This window comes from Cardiocondyla obscurior, linkage group LG27 (assembly GCF_019399895.1).
Source record: "Cardiocondyla obscurior isolate alpha-2009 linkage group LG27, Cobs3.1, whole genome shotgun sequence".
NCBI classification, from domain to species: Eukaryota; Metazoa; Arthropoda; class Insecta; order Hymenoptera; family Formicidae; genus Cardiocondyla; species Cardiocondyla obscurior.
In genome coordinates, this window is record NC_091890.1 from 1,133,226 (window position 1) to 1,154,168 (window position 20,943).

Genomic DNA, 20,943 nt, shown 5'->3' on the forward strand with positions numbered 1-20,943 from the left:
GACAATCGCCGCATTGGGTAATCGATCGTGGCAAACGGCGAGGGACAATTAATCGCGCGAGATGGAGAACGCGCGACTAGACCGCGCGCGGAGGAATGCGCGTGATGTGCGTTACGTCGGCAATCAGGGCCGTGATTGCGCTACACGGGAATCAAATTAGCATCGAGCGCCGGTCGTCTCTCTCTCTCCCGCCGTTAGAACCGCGACCGGCGGAAAAGTATACGGAGAACGATAGGCGTTATTCGCGACCGATCGAGAAGAGACGCAACGAACGAGTCCGGCGTGGCTTTTACGTAACGTTTTTATCTTTGCCTGCCTTTGGATGTCTAATTGGTGCGACGTATGCGCGAATGCGACGATCTTTGGAAGCCAAGCGAGTTTTCGAAGACAGTATATCGAAATAATTAAAAAAATCTTTTAAATGTTAATTATTTACGAATAAAAAAAAATATATAATTAAATTATTTAATTAAAAAATAAAATGACAAACATTTATCAAGTTTTTAATTTTAGCGGTTGCCAAATTAAGAATCGAATTAAACTTGTCGCTCGTGATGAATAACGTGTCGTGCGTGCATGTTTCTGTACGTAACTGCGTGCTGCGCACGTAAACTATCCAAGCGCGTATGTTTACTGTCTTCGAGAGCTATTCCCGCGAGATAAAAATCTCCGGCACGCAAACGCGGAAAAGCCTTCGGGAATCAATCACCTCATTGTCCGTGTCGAATGAAAACAGACGAGTAGAAACCGAGTCAAAGCTTATTATTTTAGAACGTAATTATTATGTTTAATGAGAGAACTTGTTATTCCATATTTGTATAATACTTTCATCGTAACAAAAAAAAAAAATATAATAAACAAAATTTTTTATTTTTATTTAATTCAAATTTATTTCAAAGAGACTATTAATTTAACAAGAATCTTAAAATATTATGTTTATTAAGACTGAGATTTTTTTAAATTATTTCGGCTAATTAATCAAATTTACGACGTGCGTGATTCTGAAAAACGAAACCGAGACACGAGACTGTTATGGAATAACAAAAATTCAGAGGATGACGCTCGTCATCCTTGAAAAATACGATCTGAAACTTGAGACAAAAAAAGAAAAAAAGACTTGGAGCAGTTTTATCGAGCCTGTTATCGCTCGCCTTCTCCACGCATGATGTAAGTCCGCGCAGTGAAAGCTTCGCTAACTTCGGAATTACTTCCTGAAAATTTCGATTCCCCATTTTTTTTTTTCCGATTTAGTAACACGTGCAACACAAGCGCGTGAAACAAACGCCGTACATCATCTCTCTCTCTCTCTCTCAAACAATCTCTTACTTTTCTCGCCAAAATCTGTGAAAAGTATCGACACCGCGCTTGTTTACGAGCTCGCTAAAAAATCGCAACAACGACCAAGTTATTAACTGCCGCTCACGTATTGCGAAACGCGTGAGATTTCTAATTGTACAATCGATCGCGGCGTTCAACGAAATCGGAATTTATCGTACGTCATTATCCGCCGCGTTCGCACTCCAAACCACTTACGAACAGCATTTCTTGAATCGCCGCCGCGTGCGTAATTACGGGACATTAGTAGCACGCGCGGCACGCACCAAACGGTGCACAAAGATCGAGAAGACCGACCGAAAAAAAAAAAAACAGAACTGAATAAGCGGCTGATTTTACAGCCGCAACTTATCTATCTCCTAATAATAGAATAATTTCCTGGAAGAAGTGCCCGAAAGAGAATCTCGTTAGTTCTCATAATCAACGACTACCGGACATCTGAAAGAAGCGCAATAAATTTCGACCTAAGTCTCCCAGCGAAACTAGAATTTCGGCAGATAATCAACAATGTTTCCTTGTCCAGTGTCGTCTTCCAGAAAGAAAAAAAAATATATAACACCCTAAAAGCACTGCGACGTTAATCATAATGTCGCCAGTCGAACATACTTTTCGTGGAAAGATATAAATTTTATTACAAAAAGAAGCCTCATGCTAATGACAAAATGCTAATCGAGAGTAAATTTGATAAAGGATGAAACGATACCGAGAAAGAACATCAAAAAGTATTTAATCAAAAACGACACTAAGTTCATTAATTTGTCGCTTTGCAAAAATTAAAAATTAATTCCAGATAATTAGAATATTAAATTAAAAATAAATCAATCTCGAGGAATTAATAAGGAAGTTAAATTCAAGCTTGCGAATAAAGAATTGCACTGTTTTCTACAAAGTTTTCTGACGCGTGAAATTACTCCATCGCTGAGTCACTGATAAAAAATTGACTGAGTAATGATATGCTATTTTTTTTTTCTTTTCTTTTCAATTTTTTTTATTTTCTTTTTTTCCCAGAAACCCGATATTAATATGTATCACCGAGCGGCTTGTTCCAGTAATGTTCTTTATCTCAGAGTTTAATTGACTCAGCCTGTAACGAGAATCGATCTAACGATACGTACGCAAGAACGCAGAGATGTGTATGTGATAACTGATGGGTGCGTGACGAATCGAGACTCGATGAAGCCGAGGTAAGTATAACAACCATAACGGCGCGGTCTAATCGCGTCGTGATAAACGTGGATGGAGATCTAATTCGAGTATTACTTTCTCTCGTTTACACTAGGAATTATCTCCGCCGGGCATTCATATCGGACGATCGAACAATCGCGCAATTTGCATATACAGTAAAACGAATCTAAAATCCCTCGTTATAAGTCGAGCTTTGTCTTGCTCGAATAAACACGTTTGATTAACAAATTGTGCTCAAAGAAAAAGAAAAATAAAAAGAAAAAAAAAGAGTTACATACGTCTTTTTTAATTTAAATTATTTATAAGATAAAAATTTAATTCGTACAAATGTGCGGCAAGTAAAAAAGAAATTTGTATCAATTATTATTTAAAAAAAAAACGAATCTAAAATCCCTCGTTATAAGTCGAGCTTTGTCTTGCTCGAATAAACACGTTCGATTAACAAATTGTGCTCAAAGAAAAAGAAAAAAAAAGTTACATACGTTTTTTTAAATTTAAATTATTTATCAGATAAAAATTTAATTCGTGCAAATGTGCGGCAAGTAAAAAAGAAATTTGTATCAATTATTTAAAAAATTCCGTCGATGAAGGAAATATTCACGAGAAATGCTTTTCGAAAACGGTAAATCAATTTCGCCTTTAATAATATGACATTAACGCCAGCATTAGGTGATGCTTTCTCGACACTATGTATTTAATTATATTTAAGATTCGAATGAAACCCGTGCGCGAGTAATTCGTCTTGGACTTAGATAATGACTAACAAGTGAGCTTCATCCGCGTCGAGGGATAATTTACTTGTCAGCGTGAACGAAATAATACGATATTAGTCGCGAATCGAGTGAAAATACTTGCACCGCGCCGTTTCCCGAGCCGCATGCGGCTCGGATATGTGTACGGGCTAATAAACGGGTACGTAATGAGTAAGAATCGAACTTGGCTAACTGACACAACTCACACCAACCTTCGAACGGCCTGATCGCGGGACTGTAACCGCGGCTATCACACAAACATCACTTTCTCCCATTCAGCCGAACGACCATCCTGTTAACCTTTTCCCATTTGCTAAAAAGGATGCCATAATGCCGAGCCGTATTCAATTTCCCGTCTGAGAATGACCATAATAGCTAGAATGAAACTCGTATCTCTCCCGGAGACTATCGAACGTCCGTATCGAAGAGGAGAATTTTATCACGACAATAACTTGCGTAAGAACGCCGTGCAAAAGTTGCCCGCATACAAAGCAGAAATGTATAAACGCGAATTAGATGGAAAACAGCGAGTAACTAATTAATTTCGATTGTCATTTAAATTAAAAAAAAAAAATAAAAAAATAAAAAAATTAAAAAAAAAACATTAAAAGTTTAAAAATAAAATCGACGCGCCTATAACTCCTAATATCGCCAACTAAAAATTCTCCACGCGTCAAATTGTCGGAGAAAAAATTATTTCTTTAAATAACTTCTACTGTGATAACCAATACGAAACACTTTGCGTTACAAAACACCCGCATTTCGCGCAGACTTCGGACGCATACGTCGTTTATTCGAGCCACAAATATGAAACGTCTACTTACGTTGTGCGAAAAAATTTCCAGAACTTGCAGAGGATAAATACGATTTATTCGAAAGAAGACGCGGAGCGAGCGCGCTTGAAATGTAAGGAGTTCGCGCGAGCAAGTAGCATGTATGTGCGGTCTATTTAAGAAACCGATATCCGCTATACTTTAGACGGATTATCTTTATCTGCGGTACATCGGGGTGTCTCGCTCACGTCGTTGCACGCACGCGGCATCATTTACGCGTCGCATAATTCATCGGCAATGAATTTTCCGTCATCGGGGCAACGCGACACAACAACGCGATTGCTAATTAGGTGACCGCGGAAACGTCGAGCCGTCCTTGCGTTTTATGTGCCAATATTTCAAGATACTTCGAATACCTTCGCGGATAAATAGCGATTTACGAGTGCGTCTCAACTCGCCAAGGACGGCGTGATTTCGTCTCGCTTGACATATACTCTTGCGCAACGATATGTACTTTATTTCGTATTATAATTCGAGATAGGTGGGTGAGATAACGACTAAAACGGCCCCCCGTCCGAGAGCTTTTATAATTTTTATGTTCGCCGCGTGGCGAGAATAAAAGCCGATGCTTTCCAAATTCTTCAAACTAGTTTCAAGCTTTCCTAAAAGCCGTCGCGATTCTTTAAAAAATTCTCCAACAATCGGTATCAATTTAATATCAATTAGAAGATAAAAAAAATTTTAATTAGCCGATTAAATAATTTCAAGAAAATAGTCATCGCGGCTTTGAAAAATTCTCCAACGATCGGTACCAATTTAATATCAATTAAAAGATAAACCAAATTTTAATTAGCCGATTAAATAATTTCGAGGGAATAGTCATCGAAGCTTTGAAAAATTCTCCAACAATCGATACTAATTTAATATCAATTAAAAGATTAAAAAAAAATTATAATTAGCCGATTATAATTTTGAGGAAATAGTCGGTCGCGGGTTACTTTTGACTGATAAGAAAAACGGTGAGAAATCGTAGCAACTGTGATTGTCTGCGGGCTCGCACACACGTCAAGCATGGACGTTATCAGAAGTAATTACGACGTAAATCACACGCGCCACTTATCACGCGATCGTCCGGGGGAGCCTCGCTAAAAGTTCGTCGACGCAACGGTCCGCGCGGCATTAGCGATATTATTGGCGATTACCGTTTTCGTGTCGCGCACAGACGCACGTGCGGTGCGGTTCGACGGGAATCTCCTTTAACCCTCTGCGGTTGGATATCGGCGTTTAACTGACCGCGGACTTTTACTCTCTCGCGCGAACGCCGTCGACGCGTAGCCGCGTCGCAATTATCCCGTGCGTTTAGAGTTACGAGTGAATTGCGAAACGGCAATCCACTTTAAGTACCCGGGTGTATAGCTGATACCGTTAACTCGTCTCTCGATTATTTTTATTACGATACCGCGCCGCCAAACGTGCTAATTACCGCGGAGCGATTTAAATTAGCGTCGCAATTGTCCGCGCCGCGTCGTGACCTGATACTACCGTGCAAATTGTTTGCCGACCTATTTAAAAAATAAAAAAAAAATAAATAAATCTCTTATGGAAATCTTTGTAACGTATAGCGACGAGCCTTGAGAAAAAAATATCTCCGTAAAATGGCAAGATTCCGAGCGTGGAATAAACGGCATTTCTTCAGCGATTAAATTTCATACCGCACGTTCATTTTTGCGTTATCTATGATTAATGTAAGACGTAACTTGCAAGACATTCGGATGTCTCCCGAGCGAATGGACCGACTTGAAAAGGAAATCGTACAATCGCGAGCGCGATAATCAACGGTGCCTGCCGATAGAACGTTACGCGCGCCGTAAAATCTTATCGGTCTTGCATGCTCGATCACCGGAGACCCAGTTCGGGTCCGAGACAAGACAAGCAGCAGATCGCGACGGGAGAGGAAAGAAAAAAAAAAAACGAAGCGAAGGAGACGCAGACCGTTCGTCGCGAGTAGAAAGCACCGGTCATCGATCGCGCTTTCCTTCTTACGACCGATTACGAAGAGAAGACGTCAGGGTTCAGCGAACGACGCAATGAAACGTATACACGCGCTTCCTTCATCGAGATCCCGGCGGAAACCCGCGTATATCGGCGTGCCGTGGATTTATTTCCCTCCCGAGCATCCGCAGCTCCTCCTCGCAAACGAGCAAGTGTGAAAACGACGTTACTCGCGTTGATTCGCACGCATCCGCCGGCATCTCTTGCCCGCAACGCGGATAAGAGTAGAAAATAATCGCAGGTATAAGGAACGAAATAATCCCACCCAATTCAGTCGTAAGTACGCGCAGTCTATTAATCTCGATCCGCAGCTTCCCTCCGAATTTTTTTTTTATCCGGTTTTACCTTCCTGCTTCGCAGGCTTCTCTTTCGAGCATTAATCGAGATGAATAATCCGCGTCGATGGACGATTCTTTCCTATCGGCCCTCGTCAAAGTGCTCGATCCGCAGCTTCCCTCCGAATTTTTTTTCATCCGGTTTTACCTTCCTGCTTTAAAGGCTTTTCTTTCGAGTATCATTCGAGATGAATAATCCGCGTCGATAGACGATTTTTGTATATCGGCCCTCGCCAAAGTGCTCGATCGTCGACGTTTCTTATCTCCGTATCTTTAATTATTTCTCTTCCCCTCTCCTCCTTTCTTTCTTTCTTTCCCGACTCTGATTTTTATGTCGACACGAGTTTGAGAACGTGATCGTCGAGGGCGACGCGTTCGTTTGACAATGCCGCGCAAGAAAGCGACGCGAATTGATCGCGAAACTTCCCGACGGGGAAACGTATTAAATATCGAAGGTAACACCTTTTACTCGCGCGATTATAATATGTGCCGCTCGCACACGAGGCGAGCGTCCCGCTACGTTGATCGTCGCGGCGCGTTCCGTTTCGATTTCTACAGCGGAATTTACGCCGGCTTCCTGATTCAAATTCGCGGCGTGAAGTTTTCCTAGCGATGTCAACAGGCGAGCTACGCGCGAAATGACGACGGCTCGTTATCCCGGATCGGTTTTATCTATGTAATTATATATCGAAAGCACTTTCGCACGGCCAGCGAAATGCTCAAGGACTCGGTTCTTCGTATCGTAAACAAACGGCGAGTTTTGCAAAAAAATAATTTTTACTTTCGCTAAATTTTTCTAAGCGGGCTCTAAGATAATTTCTTTTTTTTTTTTTAATATTTCTTATTTGTTAAGATTTGAATATTAAGATTCAAAATAACGTCGTGAGCACATTTTATGTGCAATTCATTTTGATAATATGGTAATCAAACATATATTAAATATAAAATATCTACTTCGCTACTGCAAATTCTACAAAATTCTACAACTACAAAATTAATCCTGGGATGCGACTTAATAAGTTTATAAAATTTATTCAATACTTAAAAATATTCAAAAGCAAATAAAATATTTTTCCAAAGTACTTTAATCATGAAGTAAAAAAATAATTAAATCCAACGTGCCTTTCGTCAAGTCTTAAAGGCTTACGGCGACGACTTAAATTTATAAAATTTATTCAATACTTAAAAATATTCAAAAGCAAATAAAATATTTTTCCAAAGTACTTTAATTATGAAGTAAAAGAATAATTAAATCCAACGTGCCTTTCGTCGAGTCTTAAAGGCTTACGGCGACGAATAATTTTAAATATCAAGCGATAAACTATATACGATACTAACTTCAAGTAATCAGGACTCTTCGCGCGTGAGAGAAACGAGGTGTTTTTCGGCGCATCCCAGGGTGAACGCCCGGGCGAGGGATTATCGCCCGGGCCGATATCAACATGCAGGTTTGTAAGTCAACGGAGCATTTAATAACTCACCGTGAGCTGCGTCTTGTCAGGCGCGATCGCCGTGATCTCGACCGGTCTCGGGTCCGGGGGGTTCGCCCTGCTGAGGATCGCGGCCGGCATCTTTGCGACGAGGGACAGCCTCCTGGTGAGCCGCCTGCCCAATTCCGCGCGCCGGCGCAGCCTGACGCGGGGTCCGGTGCCCTTGTACCCGCCGAATTCCATTCTCGATCGGTGGGCTCCTTCGTCGTCGTCGTCGTCGTCCTTCCCTCCCTACCAGCCACAGCACTCGCGGATCATGGTTAACGCGCGGCACCGTCCGAGTCCGCGTTCGTCGCCGCACACTCGCACTGACGCGTGATTATTCGAACGACCTCCGTGTCTTTGCCAACGTCCATCTCGCGGCGCCCTTGCTTCCCAGTACCGACGTCGAGGGAACGAAAAGGGGGATTGTCTCACTGTCCACCGAATTCGCCGACCACGAATACCACTCTGGTCCAACGTACCGCGATCACCGGCGCCATTTGCATTTTCCGCCGGTTTCAAAAGCGACTCGCGCTACTCGACCGCGCGAGCTCGGCCCTGCAGGTACTTCGGCGACGCGGCGTACCCTCGCCGTTTCGCGGATCACCCGGCGCTACGCGGAAAGAGGGTGGGTCTCGTCTCGTTTCGGGTTCGCTGCCACGGATTGAACAATCCCGGGACGCGCGCGTTGAGAGACGAGCCGAGCGCGGGCGCGACGTAAAAACCGACTGGATGCTGGCGACGCACTCACACAGACGGCGGCACCGAGCTGCGCACAAGCCTCCCTCGCGGAGCTGCGCGGGGTGGAGAAGGGGGGGGTCGCGCCGATCGCGCGGTCACGTTCGCGCACCTGCGGGCGCCGGACTTTCCTTCACCTCCCCTCCGGTTCTTCCGGTCCTTGGTCGGGGGGGTCGAAAATCAAGGCGCGGAAAAAGAGAGCGCCGAACCAGTTTCCCGCCGCCCTGGCGATCAGCTCGCTCCGCTCTGCCTGACGCGCTTCGACTGAATTGAATCGCGGCAGCCTCCTACCACGCGGTCCGTACCGGCAGCCGACTACTAACTGCCGTCGCGCGGCGCGCAGCGCCTCCCCCGCCGCGCTCCCCTTCCCCTCCTCTCCTTCTCGTCGAGCCGAGAAACAGTCGCGCGCCGTTGGTAAACAAAACGTGTCCCTGCGGGGAAATTAGCGTCGCCCGGCCGTACGAAATGATGTAACGGGTGCTCGCGCCGGCTCCACTTGCACGACTCTCTTCTCTACGCGGACACTCGACCGGTCGATGTAATTGACGAGTCGCCGCGAGACAGTCGAATCGCACTGCACCTTGCGGTCCGCGGCAACTTCTCGCCGTACCTCTTTTTAACCTTAACAGATGTAAAATAAAACTATTTTTTTTTCGATTGTCTAGAGATTGTTGGAAACGATGCTGCGTCGTATTTTGTTCTTAACAATAATATATATATATATTTTTTATTTATTTAAGTTTAGGGATCAATTAGTAGGGTAATCGAGCAGACTCTCGTTTCCAATTAAAAATAAACTAGGACTGTAGGTCTAGTCGGTCTCGCTTTCCATCGAACAATCCCGCTTCCTCCTTCCACAAAGTCGACAATAAAATAAACCCGTATCTTGTCGCGGAGGGTAAACCGGAACGAATCGATTTTCGTTCGACGAGGAACGGATCCTCGCGGAGGCGCGATATCGCCGGGCGAGTTCCGCGAGAGCAATTAACTTCGCTGCGCTTTTACGCGATGTTGAATAGGCGAGGTGCATCGCGACATCCGGTGTTTCTTCAGGCGAAAGCCATTGTTCGCCCGCGAGAACCCGTCGGACGCGTAATCGGAAGCCGCGGGAAGTGCGCGCACCCGCGAGCCGTAAAAATACAAAAAAAAAGGCATCGCGGAACGACGGTGATTCATACCAGGAATTTATATCCGCGTGCGGAGACCGGCGTCGTCGACGGGAGCGTCCCAGCGTCGCCCGGCGTTTCCTTCCTCGCCAGCGAATAACGAAGACCTATTAGAAAGCGCATTTCTACGCCGATCGCGTCGCACGTTCGGTTGCATAACTTCGTCGTGTTGCTCGCCGTTCGATATCCATCGGTGGCTCGCGAACGCATGCACGCGCATTCGTGACGTGGCTTCGTACTTAAACGGTCGTCTCGATCGCCGGATTAATCTGTAATTTAATAAATCACGGTTACGGGCGGCAGAGAAAAAAGATCTGCGATCTGTTAAGTCCACGCTCGTATACGTACGTGATTTACATTTCGGCGTCAAAGGCTCTTCGCGAAAAGGTGCTAAGTTTTTGGACCCACGATTTCACCGGGAGTCCTTCTTTCTGGGGTTTCTAGCCGCTGCGACCTGAGGAATTTTTAATCGCTCGTTAAGATTGGAAATTCGGCGGTTAAGTTGTCGATGGCGGGGAATAATTACGTTGGAAAAAGGGACGCTGCGCCGTGCATTCAATATGGCTGCTACTTGCCTTGAGAAAGATCGGTGAAATCGACGGCTAATCTGCGTTTTTCCTTTCGCCGGGAGGTAGCCGTTCAACGTGAAATTAACGTCCGAATCCGTGCGCGCGTTTGCGTACATGCGCGCATATGTGAGGCGAAGCTTGGCGGAAGCGACATTCGCACCTTTCACCCTTGATCCCTCGCCGTTCTTACGATTTCCTCAACGGTTTCTCGGCCGGCTGTGCAAAAAGTGCGGCGGCCTTGCGCGACCAATTTTTTCTCCCAGCGCCGTCGATTAACCGCGACGTCGACCTAAAAAGCCGCACGAACATGAGTAACAAAAATATAATCGATCGTCCGCAAGTTATTCCGAGATAAAAAATCTCGGAGAGCAAATTGAAACTCCCACGAGAGCGAGTTAAAAAATATATTTAAATATTGAATACGTCACAGCAAAGATTGATCAGATAAAAAAATATTACGCATAACTAAAGTGACATACCTAGGTCTCCAAACTTCTTCGGGCGGCGTTGATCTCGAAGTAACAATAATTTAGAAGTTAATTAAGTGGATTTTAGTGGATAAATCCGGTGCAAGCGTCTTGTCGTTGCGACTTGCGACCGTTGAATCTTCCGAGGAGTCGGTGATGCGATCTGTTGAGCGCTCGAGGTACTAACTGTGACGTCGATGAAAGGAAGAGCGACATCTTCCGCTAGTAGTTCGCTATAGTAAATGTTGACATCTGTTCCTTCCCTTCTAAATGTCTTGAGTAAAGAAAAAAATAAAATAATTAATAAAATGTCGCAGGTATTTAACAAATTAATTAATACAACGCATTATTTTGCACGCCGTAAACTCGCTCCAGCTTCCGTGATTGTAAGAAATATGGGTAAGTATCAAGCTCTGGTAAATACAATTATTATTGAAGGTATAAAATAATCTGACACTTGTAGCCACTGTAAAACGATTTTATAAAAGAACGAATATACTTTCGAGTGGCAGCAAGTTTGAGATTAGTCTGGATCAAAGGAAGCTGAAGACGCCGCAGGGTAGAGTGTTCGAGGTGAACAGCAAACCTTTGGCTTTAGCCGTAGCCGCTGAATGGGATGCACAGAAAGAAACAATTGACAGAGGAAGTATGCACCTGGTATGACACGTTGTAATTATCTAACTAGTTCACTAACAGCCTTGACATTACTTATTTTTATAACTTCAGTGTGCATAAACATATAATTTTCTTTTTTTTTGTTAGACTGCTTTATGCAACACTGTATTGGATAATCCACATAACTACACAAAACTAGATCTGGTTAATTACATAGTGAACTGTTTAGAGATGGATACAATTCTATTTTACTCGAGCGTAAGACAGTATTCCAAGTTCTTTTAATTTTTTTTAAATATTTTTGTTAATGTGGCAGTGTCTGAATTACAATATAATTTTTGTTACTTTAGGAAGTGGATGAGCTATATCAGTTACAAATTAAAAAGTGGGAACCTATAGTTGATTGGTTTTGCGAGAATTACAATGTGGATATTAAAAGAACTCAGAGTATAGAAGCTCCTACAGTATCTATGGAAACAAAAGCTGAATTAACGAGACATTTATTGTCACATAACTTCAATAGCATTTATGGTAATGAACACATTTCGCTAAAAAAGAAGCAGATAATTTTGTATTTTTATCTGTATTAACTGTTATTTCCCCGCAGGTCTTGTATATGCAGTAGATGGATTAAAATCAGTTATGTTAACTCTTGCCACAGCTGCAAGAGTAATTAATATTCCAGAAGCTGTAAATCTTTCACGCCTAGAAGAAGAATATCAGGTGTACATCTTAATATTGAATATTGATTTGATTTAAAAAATTCCTGTTCTCTGTTGTTCATTCTTATTATATACTTTTAATATGTTTCTAATGTGTATTATCACTTATGTTTTTTCATTAGACTTCTCATTGGGGCAACGTGGAATGGCACCATGAATACAGCAAACAAGATCTACAGGCTCGTTTATCGGCAGCAATGTTATTTGTGTATTTAAATTCCCACTCTGCCACTTCTCGACCCAAAAATGATCCCCCTAATGTAAGCTAGTCCTATTTAAATTATTAAAGTCACTACTAATAAATATAAAATTTGTAAAAACAACTTTTCACTGTGATATAACATTGTCTATAACATCAGTGCCGATCAATTATTCCCTTTGTGTTAATTAATAAAAACTGGGAGATAACCTTTATGCCCGTCTAAAAAGTAATTTTCGGCAATTAATTAAATAGGAATGGAACAATCAGGCCCGACCCACTCCTTGGTACAAATGCAACTGAAAAATTAAAGAACAATTAAATACATGACAAGATGTATAACGTGTCTTATTATCTGAAAGTATTCTATTATTTTGTAAAAAAAAAAAAAACAATCCAGTTTATCGTGTATTACCTATATGATGCTCCGTGATGCAGGCACACCGCACCATTCTTGCACGAGTGACGAATGCATTCGTTACGATTACATTCACCTACGCCGCGGCCAGTAGCAGGACTAGAACCGGTCAATGGAAGAATCGTTGTGTCTGTGCGTAATTCGACATCGAATATACATCCAGAAAAGCCAGTATGGAGAGGTAGATCGTGCGGCAACGTTTCGAAATTCTTGGATTTATAACCACCTAGAAAGAACAATTTTATTTTTTGTTTAAATGATTTAATTCAATATAAAATATATGTATAAGAGAATTACATTTTTTTTTTTATTTTTTTTATTTTTTTTATTTTTTTTAAGACGATTTAATTGCTGACATTATATCAAATGTCGAATTACTCTTTTCTACAGCAACTTACCGATATAGAGAACAGGCGATACATCGAGTTGAGTCATAGATCCGACTGTCTGACCAGTCACGTTTTTTAGACCCTCTACAGCAAGCCATGCCTCTTTGCCTCTCCGTCCAATTCGAAGAGTATACGTTTTACTTTTACCAACCGATCCTGCCACGTTCAGAGAGGCCAATGAATCGCTAGTAAAGATTCTTCGCACTCCTATATATTAAAAAGTTTGTTGTACAATTGCTCGTCCTTTAGATTTCTATTCATAGATAATCTTAACATCCATACGTTATTTAGATATAATTAAAAAAAAAAAAAAAAAAAAAAAAAAGAATACGAGAACTTTGAATGTAGAAGATCCCAATTTACATTCATTGATCACTCACCGGAACCCAAATCCCACGTGAGCATAATGTAGCCGCGTACGAACGTTATCGAAAGATGGTCCAAGACATCGCGGCGCGAGCTTCTCTGTCCGAGGTACGCTATCAGAGAGATTTGATCAAAAGTACGCGGGATGAGTCGCAACTTCAGCTCCATTGTGTCCTTTATCGAAGTAGACACGCCGTAAGCAATGTACGAGGAGAAGCCGGGGACAAGGACCGAGAAAGCCGGCCGCACTAGGATAGCATCTGAGAAAATCCGACAAGCAACTTTGTAAGAACTTCATTGCATTGCCCGTTGTATCGCTATCGCATCTATAGAACGTTGAACGTTATTACGACTTACCTTCTTCACAGAAAAGCCCGCGACTACCGAGTGGACAAACGCAAATGAAACCAGTTCCTGGCGAGCTTACGCATGTCGCGCCCATCGAGCAGGGATTGTCGTTGCACGCTGAATGTTCACACAAAGGTCCAGTGTACCTGTAATTAATTTTTATTTAGACTTTGATTTTAAAAAGAAACGTTCTTTTTTTTACGTAAAGATTAGCCAGTGTTAAATGAAATTTTTCAACTATAAAAAAATATTTATTTTAATATTAGAATTAATTTGACATTTATAATTAATTTTATTACGTATTTCCTGCATTTGTTTTTACATGTGAAAAAAAATAAGTTGATTGACGAGTAACATATATTTACCCTGCTATACATTTGCAACGAATTCTTCCCTCGCTTTCTTCACACGCGCCGAAATTTTGGCACGGATTTGACAAACATAAAAACGACGTACATTCTTCAATTTGGAATGTTTCTAATGAATCATGAATAAAATGTCGCGTAATACCATTCACCTGCAACAAAATTTAAATTCTTAATCGGATTAAAAAATGGACAAAGCTTTTGTGATTATTAAAATATATCATAAAAAATTAAATAAAAAATTAAAACATACCTTCAGGGAATCCATGCAACCAATAAATCCCATAGCTATGTGAGGAAAATAATGTGAGAACGTTAATGGGATGCCTCCTATGTATAAATTAGCATATTTTGGAACCATTCCCCGTTGTGGCAGTATTTGTTCGCCAGTCACAGCCATAGTGCCGTTGACAAGCAATTTGGCAAAACATTTCTCATTCTCGTCATTGGCAACGTATTGAAAGCTGTATCAGAACATAAAGAAATTTTTCTTTTAATTAAAATTTTATTTAAAAATAATTTTTTTATGTTATTAATTAGAATAGCAAAAATATAAAAAAATATAAATTAAAATTGAACAAATAATTAAATGCACACCTCATATCGATGTCCACTTCGTATCCATTATCAATAATAGCATCGATTTCACCAAGTAACATAGTTTCTAGACCGCAAGAAAATTGAAACTTCAACGATCCAAGTTCCAAATACACTAAAGAATATCTTTCGTTGTCAAAGTAAACGTGCAGTATAATTCCATTTTTAAATGCCGTTCTAAGTTTTACGTAGATTCGAAGCGTCGCGCTTTTATTTTCAGTAATTACTTCGACGCGTTGTCTGACGAAAGATTTGCCGTTAAAGGCCGCCTGCGTAATAGTGGAATCTGTCTTACATCCGTCCCCGTACTAAGTAATAATTGTAGATATTATTAGCCATATTTTATTTTCGTGAAAGGTTAATTTCAAGTTTATTTAAATTTTATTCATAAATTAATTTAAAAAATGAATAAAAGATTTATATGTATACTTACTTCAGTAACATTTCGCGGAGTTAATGCGGTAGCACTTGTGAAACATTGACTTCCGCGACAAGTACTGATTTCTGTGGTATTAATTTCAACGCCGCTAACGGTAGCTTGACTTAACGAGGGTATGGTAGATGTTACCGGGGAAGATGTGGAAGTATCAAATTTTATTGTTGAAGGTAATACCGATGGCAGTGACGATGAGGTAGTTAAAGGCAGAACAGTTTTTGGCGTATCCATAATCGTAGTTTCGAGATCAAATGTTCTGTTCTGTACGGAATCTGTGATATATCGAAATGTGGTATCAATGGAAAGTGGTAAATCAGTGGTGTGATTCATAATACTTGTGACAGTCCTATCATTCTTTTGGCCTTCGCTCGTATCCATTGTAGATCGATAACTAAAAAAAACAAAACGGTAAAAATAAAGTTAACGCAGCAAAAAAAAATATTTAATTTAATTTTTATTTTTTTATTTAATTTTTATTTTATTTAATTTTTATTTAAAAAGAACATAAAAGTATTCTTAACAGAATGCTCTTTACCTTGTCGTGTATTCCGTTGCGCCTTCGTCTACTCTACTAGAAAACGGTGTGTACGTCTTTGTTGTCTGATTATGATCGCCAGGCTCCTTAGTAAATTCACCGTCGTGGATCGATCTCCCGGTTGGCAAGTAAACTTCAGTACTTTCTGATTCAGTCTTGTGGAAGTAATCATTGGTAACAGCAGACGATGACACTGTTACAGACTCTGGTGTAACGAGCTCATTTGGATCTGAACTTGTTGATGGAACTTCAGTAAGAAAAATACTACTGTCACCACTAATACTGGAACTCTCGCCTTCGTATCTTGATGTCGTAGTCTTTTCCATAATCGTATATTTTTTTGTATAAGATAAACTGCTTATTCCTGGAGGTGTTGAGTAAATGGCAAAGCTCATAGTTGACATGGATGATAAAGAGAGAGATCCATTATCCATCATTGTTGTTGATTCTTTAGGTGAAACTACGGCCGTGGTCGTAGTTTTAATTATGCTAGTTCCCTCTGATGTGTCTTCTTTTTCCAGAATAGTAGTCGAGGAAAAATTGTACTCGCACATGGGACCACCATAATTCGGTGGACACGAGCACGTAAAGATGTTGATTCCGTCGACACAAGTACCTCCATTATCACATTGCGCGAATTTCGATTCACAGTCGTCGTATCTTAGCTCGCAAAGTGCACCATGATAATCAGGCACACAGTAACAAACTGGATGATCGTCCTCGAGTAAACATACTGCTCCATTCTGACAAGGATTTTCCTTGCATGGTACCACGGCCTTGTCACAATCCTTGCCAGTAAAACCTGTAAGACAAATAACAATTGCACTTTTCTTGCAGATTCTTGAATTAAAAAAATTGGTGTGACGCCAGAATTGGTTTAAACGTCGCTCAACGAAACGGAGGGGTAACAGAACCTAACCCTAGCACGTCGACCAATCACAGTGCTCCGTGAATCGCCTGATCGATATCGATCGATATCGACCTAATCGACCTAATCGACCTAATCACCCTTGCGACCGGATGCGCAGTAGAGAGATACGCCGGCCACGTGTAGAGCTAGCAGAGCATGGATTCTGGAATCATCTGCATGTGTTCTCTCACGGTTTATCGCCGTGTATCTATATTTCGCCTATCCGTATGAGTTCTATGAACTGCACAGTGGTCTGCTGACCTCCAGATTCCCGCCGTGGTCCATCCACCGACCTCCACAGACCGCCGGAGTCCATCGGCCGACCTCCAGACTCCCGTCGTGGTCTATCCGCCGACCTTCAGACCCCCTCGTGGTCTATCCGCCGACCTTTGCAGACCGCCGTGGTCCACTCGCCGACCTCCAGACCCCCGCCGAGGTCCATCTACCGATCTCCACAGATCGCCGGGGTCCATCGGCCGACCTCCAGACTCCCGCCGTGGTCTATCCGCCGACCACGTGCAGAGCCAGCAGTGCATCGGTTCTGGAAGCATCTGCGTGTGTTCTCTCGCGGTTTATCGCCGTGTATCTATATTTCGCCTAGCCGTATGAGTCCTATGAACTGTACAGTGGTCTGCTGACCTCAAGACCCCCGCCGTGGTCCATCGGCCGACCTCCAGACCTTCGTCGTGGTCTATCCGCCGACCTCTACAGACCACCGTGGTCCATCCGGCGACCTTCAACCGGTCAAATACATAATGGACAGTCTTGTTCTTTAGTTCGTCATAATAGTTTCGTGTACTTGTAATCGGACAATGATACGCGAGCATCGAAGTTGTAATATTTGCGGTCAAAACTTTATATGAACTGAAAATCCAGATTAAGTTTGCGCAGCGAACTGTCGTGTGAGAACTTGTAATCGGACAATGATACGCGAGCATCGAAGTTGTAATATTTGCGGTCAAAACTTTATATGAACTGAAAATCCAGATTAAATTTGCGCAGCGAACTGTCGTGTGAGAACTTGTAATCGGACAATGATACGCGAGCATCGAAGTTGTAATATTTGCGGTCAAAACTTTATATGAACTGAAAATCCAGATTAAATTTGCGCAGCGAACTGTCGTGTGAGAACTTAAAGTGCCGTACGCCGATATCAGTAATTATACGAACCGCAGGTTCGTCGGTCGCTTCGGGAGTGCCGCTAATTCTCGGGCGTTTGTTTTGCGATTTCTTTTTTTACGGAAGTGCGTTCGCGAGTTTCCTGTGCGCGGAAGGATGGCTCGTCACGTCCCATCTGAGTGGATGAGCAGGCCCACCAGGAGGCATCAGGCATCGGCGGAGCAACTTTTAGGTAAGCATTAATTTCTCTAATAAAATCTTTATTAAAAGATTTCCTCTACTTTTTTTTTTATCAATTTTTTAAACTGAAATACACGTCTACAATAATATATTTCTTTTTATGTTACAGCCACCGGCAGAAATCTACAACTCCGCTGACGCTCATGCAGTTCGGTAAGTCTGTAACTTGTTTTCAGGAATTTCTTTTTCAGGAATATCGAAAAAATAACGCGCGGAAGTGTTAACTTATTTTCGCGAGTAAATTCACGGTCGGTATTCGCGAGTGACTCGTGCGCGGAAGGACGACTCGTCACGACGTCGCAACTGAGAGGAGGAGCAGGCTCAGGATGGGCATCGTACATCGGCGGATCAACTTATAGGTAAATATAAATATTTTTTTCTTTATAGAAAATTCTTATCAAAATGAAGCTTTACCTTGATATTAATTTAATGTTTTATTTTATGTTGCAGTCACCGGTAGAACTATAACTCCGCTGAAACTTACAGACTGGTAAGTCGCGCGATTTTTTTTCGTAATTTGTAATTGAATCTTTCGAACCGGCAACACGTCGTCGACTATAGATACTCAATTGTAATTGTATAGGAATTATTCTAATAAATTAATGCCCCCAATTATAATGACGCGCACGAATTGAGACTTGTTGAAAAGTAGCGCACACAAAACATGCGCATAGTTTCTTCTAGCAAAATAAAAAAACTCGACGAATGATTATCTATCGTATAAATTCGCACTTTCGATATTCGTAGCATTACTTACATCCGCCAAGTTTTCCCTCGAATCATCCTCGATCTCGACACAAAAATTAGGTTACGATGTAAAGTGAGATCTCTCCTTGATTTTTCCCGTCGGTAGAACGAACGACGAGCCGCGATATGTCGAACACCACGTTTCATTGTCAGATTAAATGTCCCCCGCGCACTTAATTCTCCTCAAGTTCCTCACAAATCACTTATTTAAAACAAGATGAAAATCTCGGCCACGACGAAGGCGGGAGAGGTGCAGAACTGACGGTCTCATAATGGCGGTCGTCCGAACCGGCTGAAGGCGGTAGGGAGTGAAGCGAGTCGCAAATACCGAACGCGGCGCATTTTAAATAAGTCGGACGCTCCGTGATTTCTGTTCGCGACATCACATTTCCTTTCCAAATCCTTTTTTCGAAGCATAAAACGTTGAATAGAATAACGTAGAAGTATAAAAAACGATCGTTCGTTCCCGAGTCGATCGTTAATTGACCGTAGGCACACCAATTTTTTTTGTTAGTAAGAAAACAATTTGATATTTAAACCGGAGAATAATTCACTTACCGAATAAACAAGCGCAGGTATAGGAAGATGGAATGTTGATGCATAGACCACCGTTTCTGCACGGTGATTCCAAGCACTCGTCAATATCGACCTCGCAAAGAACTCCTGTCCATCCTTTTCAAATTATGAAATAAAAAAAAAATCTTAGCAATAAAATAACAAAATGTAGGAAATATTCTTTACACATGTAATTAATTTTAAGTTTCTACCTTCGCGACATTGACAATAAAATGAAAAGCCAGGACCTTCGACGCATTCGCCAGAATTTTTGCACATTGTCTCGTTACAAACAGAGGCGTCGATCTCACAATATTCTCCTGAAAATAGAATAGGAAAGTAGCGACAAAGAAACACTTTAGACGCATTTATCGTTACGTGTATTTTACCTGAGTATCCATCTAAGCATTGGCAAGTGATGCCGTCGTAATCGACGCAGGTACCATTATTAAGGCACGGATGATTCGAACACTCGCTATATCTTTGCTCGCAGTTCACACCTATTTATCATTTAAAACTATATTATTTAATTTTACCCATTCTCTTATATTAATTAATTTATAACGAAGTAAAGTAAATTACCTATGAAACCGTCGGGGCAGGAGCAATTATATGCCGCGACACCGTCGTTGCATGTGCCACCATTCAGACAAGGATCTGACCAACATTCGTCCCAATTAATTTCGCAATTAATTCCGGTGTAACCATCAATGCAGTAACAAGAATACGTGCTGCGTTGTCCATAAAACATTATAAAAATCAATTAAAACATACGTCTCTTTCTATTTTTAATTTCTTTTAACGCATCTTTAAATAATTTATTAATATTATAATATTAACAAGAATAATTGTATTAGATTGCCTATCTTTATCTTATCTTTCACCAGAGTCTAAGAAAATTATACTTATAACAATCAGATTGAGACGCTTTTGTTATCAAGAGTAAAATCTTGTATGTACCTGTTTTCGTTGTCCAAACAAATTCCATACATGCAAGGATCCCCGCTACAATCTGATCCTAATGCATACATCGTAGTCACGGTTGATAGTACTATCAGAGCGAAAATATCTTTACACGCGGTCTTCATTGGCGACGAATAGTAACTCCACTTATAAGCCGGCCTAAGTAGTCTTACATACCTTTACAACATGATTATAGCATGATATACATATACAAATGTCAATTTATCGCCAGCATGTAAATGTATATGATGTGTGCACGCGAGCTGGAGTATAGGTAAACGTGTGTATACATTAAGTTTGCTACACATCGTGTAATAGAGCAGGAGGATCTATACTTCTTACATGATGTAAATCAATAAAATATAGATCCACCTGCTTTATATTGAATGACGCAGTAATCTTGTAGGCTGAACGTAAATACTAGGTACTAATCGCGTTTGAAATAATACTTCTACTTTATTACACTAAGGAAATGTCTCTATGTGAAATAATATAGCGTTAGCAAACAGTATCAATTGATAAAAAATACTAGAAACATTAATGATTATAATGAATACAATTATAAATGTATTACA

The 20,943-nt window shown here is 41.3% G+C and overlaps 3 protein-coding genes and 2 long non-coding RNA genes across 5 annotated transcripts in view; 2 read left to right on the forward strand and 3 right to left on the reverse strand.

The window, feature by feature from the left end:
- Positions 1-8,780, reverse strand: part of LOC139112264 (rho GTPase-activating protein 20) — a 166,401-nt gene extending 157,621 nt beyond the window's left edge. The window contains exon 1 of the mRNA XM_070673185.1: positions 7,914-8,780. Within this exon, the coding sequence (XP_070529286.1) occupies positions 7,914-8,105 (192 nt within the window). The 5' untranslated portion in view covers positions 8,106-8,780. The remainder of the gene's footprint in view (positions 1-7,913) is intronic.
- An 848-nt stretch (positions 8,781-9,628) lies between these two features.
- LOC139112286 (uncharacterized) lies at positions 9,629-10,417 on the reverse strand. The gene is made up of 3 exons (XR_011547362.1): positions 10,335-10,417; positions 10,157-10,262; positions 9,629-10,077 (listed from the first exon to the last, which is right to left on the reverse strand). It is a non-coding gene; the product is annotated as an uncharacterized lncRNA (long non-coding RNA).
- Positions 10,418-10,912: 495 nt separating this feature from the next.
- On the forward strand, positions 10,913-12,595 carry L(2)k14505 (ATP synthase mitochondrial F1 complex assembly factor 2 homolog l(2)k14505). The gene is made up of 6 exons (XM_070673225.1): positions 10,913-11,243; positions 11,308-11,501; positions 11,607-11,717; positions 11,810-11,990; positions 12,067-12,182; positions 12,304-12,595. The coding sequence occupies exons 1-6, from the start codon at positions 11,087-11,089 to the stop codon at positions 12,448-12,450; spliced, it is 906 nt and encodes a 301-aa protein (XP_070529326.1). The 5' UTR covers positions 10,913-11,086; the 3' UTR covers positions 12,451-12,595.
- Positions 11,943-20,547, reverse strand: Eys (eyes shut; the record flags this gene model as incomplete). Its single annotated transcript, XM_070673198.1, has 15 exons — positions 11,943-12,679; positions 12,796-13,024; positions 13,197-13,394; positions 13,568-13,813; positions 13,911-14,047; positions 14,267-14,418; positions 14,520-14,730; positions 14,864-15,171; positions 15,297-15,690; positions 15,835-16,636; positions 19,409-19,522; positions 19,618-19,725; positions 19,795-19,905; positions 19,988-20,136; positions 20,366-20,547. Coding segments are annotated over 15 exons (3,393 nt in total), but the record flags the coding sequence as incomplete, so codon positions are not given.
- Positions 16,991-18,854, forward strand: LOC139112285 (uncharacterized). Its single transcript, XR_011547361.1, has 3 exons — positions 16,991-18,095; positions 18,213-18,462; positions 18,554-18,854. It is a non-coding gene; the product is annotated as an uncharacterized lncRNA (long non-coding RNA).
- Positions 20,548-20,943: the final 396 nt, after the last annotated feature.